Source organism: Sceloporus occidentalis, unplaced genomic scaffold, assembly GCF_023333645.1.
Source record: "Sceloporus occidentalis isolate IW3139 unplaced genomic scaffold, rSceOcc1.0.p SCAF_2, whole genome shotgun sequence".
Classification (NCBI taxonomy): Eukaryota; Metazoa; Chordata; class Lepidosauria; order Squamata; family Phrynosomatidae; genus Sceloporus; species Sceloporus occidentalis.
Window position 1 is genome coordinate 204,628,900 of NW_028316982.1, and position 11,002 is coordinate 204,639,901.

The following is an 11,002-nucleotide window of genomic DNA, read 5'->3' on the forward strand; positions in this document are numbered from 1 at the left end:
CTTTCACTGGCAACTGTAGGAAGTCTTGCTTGAGCCAGAACTCTTACTTTTTCATGCCACAGGAACAAAGCTTCAGTGAGTTACTTTTTAATTACAATTTCCATAACGTATGTATATTTTTTACTAAAATGTTTATAACTCGCCCTATATCTGAGGAGCTCAGGACAGTATATAATAACTTTAAAACACTAAAAGCATATTAAATTATTTATTATTGAAAATAAGTCCATTTAAAACCTATTAAAGCAATTTAAAATAATGTAAACCACCAAACATGTGCAAGTTGCAAAAAGTCATTTTGGCCCCAAAGGCTTTAATAAACAGCCATGTTTTGACTTGGAGCCAGAATGACAGCAGCATAGGGCCTCTGAAGGAAGGATATTTCAAAATATAGAGGTGAAAAAAAATGGAATCATGGTCTAAAAGAGTAAAATTCCCCTCCAAACTCTGAAGAGGAAAACAACATGAGACTCAAAGGCTGTTTCCAGCTAAGGCTCACTCTCTGGCTCCAGATTCTCCTCTTCTATTTGGTTGGCTTGAGCATGTGACCTGAAACTGTACTTTTAAGCATCTTCTTAAAGAATTGAAACAATCACATTTGGACGTTGTTTTACTTAACAACCTCACTCCACCTTTACACTCAGTTGTGATGTGAATCTTATGGGATGTCTTTGTTATGAGTAAATCAACATCTTTCTATCTAGCCTTCTATCTTGCTGAAACTGAAATGTTGGTCTTGAGAAATCTCCCTTTAAAAAAAACCTACTTTAGTTTTTTGTAGTAGGAACCAAAGAATGACCTGCAAGAGCTTGGTGCAAAACATTCATTCTAAGCATTAAATTGTACAGGAATTCTTTCTGAGTACCAAAAATTGAATGGCACTAATACTCCTTCTACCTAATAATTCACTCCTAATTACCTCCCTCTTATTTATTTGAGCAATATAATTTAGGGGATGGAGGAGCCATTTTGCTGCTGCTCTAGTTTAAAAGAACAGGCAACAGGGGAATTGGGAAGAGCCGGTGTGGTTTAATGCTCTGCGTGTTCAACCAGGTCACTGGGAGGCCAGGGTTGAATCCCTGCTCAGTCAAAGGAACCCACTGGGTGACCCTGGGCAAGTCCCACTCTCTCAACCTGAAAAGGGAGGTGATGAGAAACTCCCTCTTGATAAACCTTGCAATTAAGTCCTATGACAGGGTCAACATAAGATGCAACTTACATAACTCCAGATTTTGCTGGGGTAGAGAATCTTCCTTAAGACTTAGCTGGAACTTTAAAGGAATTATCCAAAGTGCTAAACCCTATCTCCAAGATATACTAAGCACCCTGCATATCTTCTTTCAAATGCATGCTGGGATCCTGAGCAGACAGGCCAGGATAGCACGGTCTGAGCCCATGCTATCCTAACCCAAGTAGCAACATGATTTCTAAATAGACCTTTACTTTACTTAAACCTCCCTCAGTAGAATTCTAGATTTAGCATCTTTTTTTTTAATCAATGATGACCTTCAAACTGTGCATGACTATGTGGCCTTTAGTATCCAACAGGGCAGGGAGAGTATTTTTTTTTTCTTTTGAACAGACTTCTCAAGACAACAAGTTGCCTTTCATTTTGAAAGCATATGTGCCACATAAACCCTTCATTTCAGGAGTTTATTTTGTATTTAATGAGCTATTAACCAAACAACCCAAACAATTAATGGACAAATATAAGGGACTGAACTTTGGCATCAATTCTAAGCATGCTTTCCAGGGTTTACTAAGAATTGGTGGGAATTACCTACAAGTCAGTGTGTTTTGAATCAAGGAATTTAGTTCTTTATTTACAGAATAAGATCAATACCATGGACTAAAGTTAAAAGTGGAAGCTTGGGAAATGTTTTAACTTGGCAAACAAAATATGATAGGAAAAAGATAAAGACCAATGCTATAACAACATAATTTGGCACTCATTAAAACATGGGTGTTCTATAAATAGGATGAAAATAAGAAACTTGTCATGGATTGAAGTCAGAAGGGTAATTTAGTATATTGACCTTGGGACTGGCAGTTAGGAGGCACATGAAAAAGACAGGACTGTGGGTTACTACGGCAGCATTTTGTAGCTACCTGATTACAGCTATTCTATTTTTGTTTTTAACTGGATGGAATTAAAAATTTACTTGAAGGAATTATTCATGGATTTCCATGAATAAATATAACTCTTAGCACCATCTTATTAACTAAAAGCAATTTAGAGATAAATACAGTGCATGTTAATGAAAAGCAAAGAATGGAAAATTGTTTAAGTGGCCAAAGAAACTTTATCCTATTGTGATGCAAGCCAAGCTATGCCAGCTATATGTAAATGTATGCAGTAGCTTGTGTGCATGTGTCTACTTTGAAGTTGCCATCTGAATTTAATTCTGCCTTTGTGATTAAATCAGGCCATTACGTTTAATCTCACTTAATAGTAAGAAACGCCCTTTGTTGTTTTCTATAGGCAACATATTCTGCCCCTAACATATACAGCTTGGCATTCACACTTTACTATTAATCCCCGATGGCTGATAATTGCTTCATCTCCAAGTTCTCTGTCCAATTCACAAGAGAACTGATTGCAACTATTCTTCCCCTATACATTAATGCACTGTTTTGGTCTTACTTCTTTGGCTCAGTGAACCCTATCAAGCTGTCCACATTTTCTGGGCATGTGGATGTATTGTAAGTTGTTAAATTAAATTCTGAGCTGATCCCCCCCTCGCCGCCACCGCTTCCCCAACCATCAGAGTCTATTAGCCCTGCAACTTAGCCGATTGACAACTAAGACTACTTTTCTACTCAGGAAACTGAAATAAAAGGCAGGAATGTGTGTGTCATGTGAAATACTGAAGCCTTCTGCCAGCTGTCTTTCTACTTACACTTTCATTACCACAGCTGGATCAATGGGGTGGCTGGGGTGTTCCTTCATTGATCTTTCGTGTATCAGTTGGGAAGGTTCTTCAATATACAACTGCCACTAGGAAATTAAAATATGGCTGGCATCCTTTTGGTTTTTAATGCTCATGCAAGTTCTCTGACACACATGGGTTGTACTTTTTACCTATGGTGTAACATCTATATTCAATGGAGTAAATGTAAATGGAGTTTTGTAAGTGTTATTGTTGCACATGCAGCTGTGCATTCTTGGCTGGTATTTAACTACTCATCAGTGCTTTTAAAATACCACTTGATTCACTGGAATTGTAGAAACAGCAAGTAAGCAAACACATTTGTAATTATGCAATGTATTGTACAGTGTTGGTATGCAGCAGAAAGGAGGTGTGGTGCAATTACCACTTAACTATGTTGGTGTAGATCTATATTACACAACCATGATGTGGGATCTCTTAATATGAGAGTTGGAAGGAAACTGAAGAGTCTTCCTCCACTACCTTGCCATGTTTCTTCCAAGTTCTCTAATCCTTGATGTAATCCTCATAATGAGATGATGCACTTCATGTTGGGACCTCATTTCCTGTCTTAGATTTTATTGATCAGGAATGAAAGCGATCTGCCATTGTATCATCTTTATTAGGGTTGGCCCAAGACATATCACTGCCTAGATGCTAAGGACAAAATCATCTCCCTCCCATATTATCCTTGAGCTTTACTTAGATGTTGGCAATGGAGCAGCATATTCCATCCAGCCTGGGGCAAATATTTATTTTAGAAGGTGCAAGGCACACTCAGTACTTTTTCCCAGCATCTTGTTACCACTTCTCTCTTCTTAGCATCTGCTATGTGAGGTGGCTACCTCACTCTCCCTAAAAGTAGAACCACATCTGATCTTCCTTATGTTTAGGGGACCTCTGTAATAGGAGGAGCTCACTTTCATAATCATTGTCATTGACCTGCAAGAGAACAATGGCAAAACACTCTGCAAATCAAGGCAGCCATTCATTACTGTTGCCAATAATCTATGGCTCTGTTCAGATCTGTTTTTATCACCCTTCCATTCTTTCTTATTTCTCTGTCTGTGCAAAATTTGGTAACCTTTTCCCCTCTTTTTTCTTCTTTTACCATGTTGGACTGAAAACAAACTGTTTATAATGCAAACAGCCTGCATTTTTTACTCAAGTATTGCAGTGGAGCACCTTTTAGTAAAGTACAACACAAAGGTGAACTTCTACTCTCTGTCATCATAGTATATTATTTTGCATATTCCATTTCTGTTTGAGGTGTCTCTAGTTTACACTGTATACTGTCACTTCTTCCAGTTGCTTGTTCTTATATCTGAGCAGGGGTACTCTTCCTAATCTTCCTACTACTAAGCTCTTCCTGTGATTCTAAGTTACTCCTGAGAGTTTGAAGTTGCATGGAAATCCATGGGTTTGTATGTGAGAACAGCAGACGAACTGGAGAACTTAACATTGAAATACTAACATTACCACTGTTACAAGGTCCCACTGAACAGAATGGCACAAATGCAATGGTTAGTTCCTATTAGAGCAGTCCCACTGAATCTGTTTTGGTGCTGATCTATCATTCAGCAATTAATGCAATGGGTCTGCTCTGGCTGGGTCTAGCAATTGGATTTAGGCCACTGACTGGGCCTTGTCTCAGCCTACCATTAATCCTCCTACTGAAGTCCCCCAAGAGACTGTTCCCTGCTTCAATGTGTGTGCATATGTGCCTTCAAGTTGCCTGTCAATTTATGGCAACTCAATGAATTTCATAGGGTTTTCTTAGGCAATGAATACTCAGAGGTGGTTTTTCCAGTTTCTTCTTCTGAAATATAGCCTACAGCACCTGGTATTTCTTGGTGGTCTCCTATCCAAGTACTAACCAGGGCTGACCCTGCTTAGCTTCCAAGATCAGATGAGATCTGGTTCCTTGAGGGTATTTAGGTATGCCCATCTTCAGACTACTAGCAAAATCTGAGGAGTTAGCATATCTTGAAACTGGCACTCTTTTAAAAATCTTACTATCAGCTTTAGACTACTTGCAAGAAAAGAGAGTGCCTACTTCAAGATTTAATTCCTCAGAAGCAATTAACGTGAAGAAAAACATGTACATTGGGGGAGAAAGTGGCAAGCTCTAAGGATGTAATGGATTTTTCATCACTATGCTTCGCTCTCCCTTCTTTTCTCTGGCTGAAGAGCGGGGTATAAGTAAATTATTATTATTATTATTATTATTATTATTATTATTATTATTTTCTGGATTAATTTCTTATCACCAGATGATTCTATCACATTTCAAAAATCACCATGTGGACAATGAATTTAAGACTCTACCTGCTTCTTGCAATATTGTTTATGCAATCCCATTTTCTGTCAGAGGACCTATTCACACTCCACAGTTATAGCACTATGATTCCACATTAACTGCCATGGATCAAATGGAATCATAGTGCTATAATTTCGGGCATGACATAGCCCAGAGTCCCAGTTATTCTGGTGCAATTTTTCTTGATGATTGCTTATTCTTCCAGGATAACTGCATGGTGAAACTTGACAGCAGATTCTACCTCCAATACGCAAGGAGAAGCCTACTCCATCTGTAGTGTAAGGGGGCTTCCATGTCAGTGTGGTAGTAAATCTAATTCAGGTTGTACTTTGAACTTTAAGGAGCTGTCCAAGGTGCTAATCCCAGTTTAATAGGTCAAGTACTTTTAAAATTCAACTAGGAGTGGATTCACCCATGCTATATGGGAACCACTAGCTGTCACTGAATATATTGCATTGGCCAAGGACCTAATGGCCTCAATCCACAAGAAACCGTTTTTGAGCAAGCTCCATTGAAATGGATGGGACTTACTTTAAAGCTTGGCTGTGTTTTATGCAGACTCCAGCTGCTGCCACATGCTATGGAAACCTAGGAGATGTAGTTTGTTGTGGCACCAGAGCTCTCTGACAGAGAAGACTAAATATCCCACAAAACTGCAAGTCTTAGAATCCCATAGCATTGAGCCATGGCAGTTAAAGCAGCATCAAACTGCATTAATTCTGCAGCATAGATGCAGCCTCCATTCCCCCCAAGTTGTTGTCTAAATGTAGTCTACATCTGAAAAACTCCTGCTGAATTTTGTTGAGTTTTGCACAGCAAATGCAGATACTAAGTTGAATACCAGTACTAAAGCTTGGCTTTCATTTCCAGGTATTGTACAACATAACAGCTGAGCAACTTAAATTAAAGAAGATTGTATAACTGGACTCCTCCAGAAGAAAATACAGTCTGATTTTATCGGACGGAAGGAAGAATAAAAACAAACAAACATTATATCAAAAGTTACTTTATTTCAGACTACAGTATTAAGACAATAATATTGCACCAAAGTGAGTGGATTTGAGGGTGCCTGGCTGCAAAGTCAGTAGGAAGCCAAGTAACACTCCACTTTAGCATGTCTCTTGTTTGATGCTATTTAGAAGATCTTAATGTTGCCCAGTTGTATGCATGTTCAACTTAGAAGTCAATCCAATTGCATTTAATGGAACTGACTTCATAATGAGTCTATACAGACTTCATAATGAGTCTATAACATTTAAAACATGGCCATCTTGTTAAGTGCTGCTATTTCACTCAGTGGCACATGAGCAGAGGGATGACAATGTTCTACTACTTGTTTGTGCAAATATTAACAGTATAGATGTAGGTTGCAGAGTCCAACTGTTTTGTTGGAAAACAGACACAGTCATTTTAAAAGTGAAAGGAAACTATCAACAATCAGAATGCAACCATTTGGACAGAAATGCACTTAAACATCAAAAAAACATTATTTCTAGACTTGTACAGCTTTCATCTGTATAAAGGACCAGAGCAATTTTGAACACAAGGATACTTTAAAAGACTTCATCATTCACTGTCATGACACTCTTTATAATCAGGCCAAATACACAGCAAACTGCAATAAATGTTTGTTTTAAAACCAACTGGTAAGGACTCTGTAACATGCTGTGATATTAACATATTGAAATATACTTTTTGGAGTTCTGTATTTTCCTTTAGAAATCATTATAATTTTAAAAATATTGACATCCAGAATAGAAATGAGTTAAAATCAGCTGAAGTGTAACAGAAAGAACTGTATAACATGGAGTCACAAGTGACTGTTTAATTATTTTCTGCATCTAAGACAATGCCATTTCTGTTTCATCCATCGCCAGTATATTAGACTTTATGGTGATACGCTCACCATAGTGTTACAAATTCAGCTTCTTTTAGTAAAGGGAGGCTGCAATCCTATGCAAACTGAGCTCGGAATAAATCCCACTGAACTCAATGGAGCTTGGTTTTGAGTAGATATTTATAGTGTTGGCCTCAAAAACTGTCATTCTAAGTACATTTACTAGAGAGAGTAAGCTCCAGTTAGTTCAGTGGAATTTTATTGAGCAAGCAAATTTAGGACTGTGTTCCATGGTTTAGCATCCTATTCAGATGATAGTAATCTCATTCAAATCAGTAGGACACACTTTTAAGGGAATATGGTGGATAAGATTGGACTCTGTGCCTCCCCATTGCCATGGAGGTAGTGCAGTAGGCCCTTGGTAACTGCTGGAGTTTGGTTCTAGGACACCCCCATGGATACCAAAATCTGTGGATGCTCAAGTCCCATTGAATACAATGACACAGTAAAATGGCTCCCCTTATATAAAATGGCAAATCAAGGTGGTTGGTTTTTTAAAGAATATTTTCAAGCCATGGCTGGTTGAATCCGTGGATGAAGAATCCGTGGATACAGAGGGACGACTGTATTTTCAAGTAATGCAACAACACCGGAGAAGAACAACTTTACCATCTACAATTAAAATAACTATATATAAGGTTGGGGGACAGGGGAAGCTCTCTCCAAGCGGCCAAATACATTGGCATCGCTGATGGCAGAAAAATTGGTTGCTGGGTGAAATGAAACTGTTATAGAGATGCCATTTAACCAAAGTGAAGCCCTCCTAAAGATTTCCATGGGAAATCTGAACCAGGGGCTGAAATCAGAGAGGAGCGATCAGGGTGAGTGTGTGTGCTGTGTGCCTTCAAGTCCTTTCCGAATTATGGTGACCCTATCACAGGGGTCCAAAACACAATGCAGAAGTAATCCCATTCCAGACCGCTTTAACTGCCCTGGCTCAGTGCTGGGGAATCCTGGGACTTGTAGTTGATTGTGGCAACAGAGCTCTCTGACAGAGAAGGCTGAATGTCTCACAAAACTACAGTTCTTACAAAATTAGTACAGTTGGCCCCCTTATCCACTGATCTTTTGTCCACTGATTCAAGCACCCACGGCTTGAAAGTACTAAAAAAAAGTACATAAGTTTCAAATAGCAAACCTCCATTTTACATAAAAGGCAACATTTTGCTATACCATTATGTTTAATGGGACTTGAGCATCCATGGATTTTGTAATCCTGGAACCAAACCCCAGTGGATAACAAGGGCCCACTGTACTCCCTAGCAATGAGTCGGGGCAGTTAAAGCGGTCTCAGACTGGATGGATTCTGCAGTGTGTTTTGGACCAGGGTTTCCTTGGCAAGCATCTTCAGAGGGGCAGAGGGGATGCTGCCCTTGCCTTCCCCTGAGGCTGAGAGAGTGTGACTTGCCTGAGGTCTCTCACTGGGTTTCCATGGCCCAGCCAGGATTCCAACTTTTTGGAGGGAGGGCATGGTTGGCTTGTGACCTTCCCCAGAGCTTGAAAAGCACCCTGGTGGCGCAGTGGTTATACGCCAGTACTGCAGCCATTCACACAGCCACATGGTTGTGAGTTCAATCCCAGCCAGGGGCTCAGGGTTTACTCAGCCTGGCATCTTTCTGTAGGTGGCTTAAAATGAGGACCCAGGTTGCTGGGGCAATTGGCTTACGCGTTGTAAAGCGCTTAGGGAGTGCTTAATGGAACTTGCTCTTGCTCTTGCTGTCTTTCAGTAGGTGGCTAAAATGAGGAACCAACTTACAAAATGCCAGTCACAGCTGCTGGCAAAACATCAGGAATAAACTCTTCTAGAACTCATAGCCTGAGTCTGAAAAACCCACCAAAAACCTATCACTGGCTGACACTTTGCAAATCGGCAAGCGTTATAGGAATGGACATGCTACTGCAATGGTTTGGATTTCAACTCCCAGGATCCTGGCGGATTGTGGGAATCAGGAGTCCCCCCCCCCCCACAACAACCAGAAAATAGCCCCACTCCCTGGGTCCACAGAGGATGCTGTGCCCTTGCTTTAAAACCATGAGGCTCTTGAGTCAAGCAGCTCCGTTTGATGGGAGTCGGCTTCCTCCAGGAGCGGTCCTTCCTCCGACAGCGGCGATCTCTGGCTTGACGGGCGGAAGGCTGCGTCCGCACTCATTAATCCGGGTCGAGAGCACTTCAGCTGCCTCAAGGCGAGGGGGATTCTGGGAGAATGTGGGAGTTGCGGAGGGGGGTTAAAGCAGTCTCAAAGCGAATGGTTTCTGTGGTGTGGTTTGGACCAAGGCATCCTTGGCAGGCATCTTCACAGAAAGAGAGAGGGAGAGGGATGTGTGTCCTTGCCTTGAGGCTGAGAGAGTGTGACTTCCCAGAGTCCCAGAGGATTCCAGCTCCCAGCATCCCCTGGCCTTGATCCCAGGCAGTTGAAGCGCCCTCGAAACGGATGGTGGGGTTTCTGAAGCTAGGCTGCGGGGGCTTGCCTCCCTCACTTGCCGAAGTGCGCCTGGAGGGCCGCCAAGCCCAGTCCGGAGGGCAGCAGCTGGGGCACCTTGCAGAGGGCGCAGGGGCAGAGGCCGGGGCCGGGGGCCAGGCTGCAGGGCGGCGGGGGCGGGGGCTCCTCCAGGCCAGCCAGGGCCAGGTACTTGCTGCTGCCGCCGCCGTTGCTGCTGCCGCTGCTGCCACTGCCAGGGCTGCCCTGGTGCTGGGGGTGGTGGGGGTGGTGGCTGGCACTGCCAGGGCTGGCCAGGAGGATGGGGGCTCCCGGGGCGAAGAGGGGGAAGCCGGTGGCCAGGAGGAGCCTGGGGCTGGCTGCTCCCGGCGGGGCTGCTGCTGCCGCCCCTGCGGCGCTGATCTCGGCCAGGGCCCGTCGGAGCTCTTGCAGGGAGCTGCCCAGGAGGAGGATGTAGTTGCGGGCCAGGAGCAGGGTGGCGATCTTGGAGAGCTTCCTGCCCGGGGAGCTCTGGCAGTGGGCGGCCGAGTAGGGCAGGATCACCTCCCGCAGGGCGTCCATGGCCAGGTTCAGGTCCTGCATGCGCTTCCTCTCGCGGCTGTTGATCTTGCGCCGGAGCTGCTGCTGCTCGCTTTTCAAGGCGGCGGCGGCGGCGGCGGCGGTGGGGCAAGGGCCCGGGGACTCTGCTGCCAGGCCTTTGCAAGAGGAGGGAGGCAGGGCCGGCGCCGGGTGCCTGAAGGCCACCAGCTCAAAGAAGGGCGCCTGCTGGTGCTGCTGGGGCCTGAGCATCCTCCTCCTGCCGCTCCTGCTCAGTCTGCTGCGCTGGGCTCAAGGCAGCTCTTGCAGGGCCAAGAAAAGGGAGAAGGCATGTCCCTGGAGAAGGAGAGCCAGCGCTGAGGATGGAGGGCCAGGGCCTTAGTAGTCTCCCCTCTAAAGCCAAGGCTGGCTCCCAGCCAAAGGAGGACAGCAAGCAGCCAATGGGAAGGCCGAGCGGGGACGCCACCAACGCCCATTGGCCAGAACGCGGCACAGACGTCACAATCACAAGCCTGGGCCAAGTTCCAGCCAAAAGCCCTCCAAAACCCGGTAACTCCGTTCGCCCGCCACATAGTATTACTATTATTATTATTATTATTATTATTATTATTATTATTATTATTCATTCACTTGAGCCTACTTCCTCAGATGCATGTGCTGTATTTTTTTAAAGGAGGATTGGCACTGGAGGGATGGAAGGATCCTCATTCATCTAAGAAAGTAGGCTCAAGTCTAGGAATATAATAATAATAATAATAATAATAATAATAATAATAATAATAATAATAATAATTTGTAGACTTCAGCCTTCTTCCTCAGATGCATGAGGATCCTTCCAACCCTCCAATGCCAATCTTCCTTTACAAAAATACAGCTAGAT

General features: G+C 43.1%; 1 protein-coding gene across 1 annotated transcript; it reads right to left on the reverse strand.

Moving 5' to 3' along the window:
* Positions 1–6,279: 6,279 nt before the first annotated feature.
* On the reverse strand, positions 6,280–10,446 carry OLIG1 (oligodendrocyte transcription factor 1). Its single transcript, XM_089508121.1, has one exon. The coding sequence runs from the start codon at positions 10,372–10,374 to the stop codon at positions 9,622–9,624; it is 753 nt and encodes a 250-aa protein (XP_089364247.1). The 5' UTR covers positions 10,375–10,446; the 3' UTR covers positions 6,280–9,621.
* Positions 10,447–11,002: the final 556 nt, after the last annotated feature.

Excerpts from the sequence above, each read along its gene's own strand:
- OLIG1 (XM_089508121.1), bottom strand. The coding sequence starts at position 10,374 with ATGCTCAGGCCCCAGCAGCACCAGCAGGCGCCCTTCTTTGAGCTGGTG.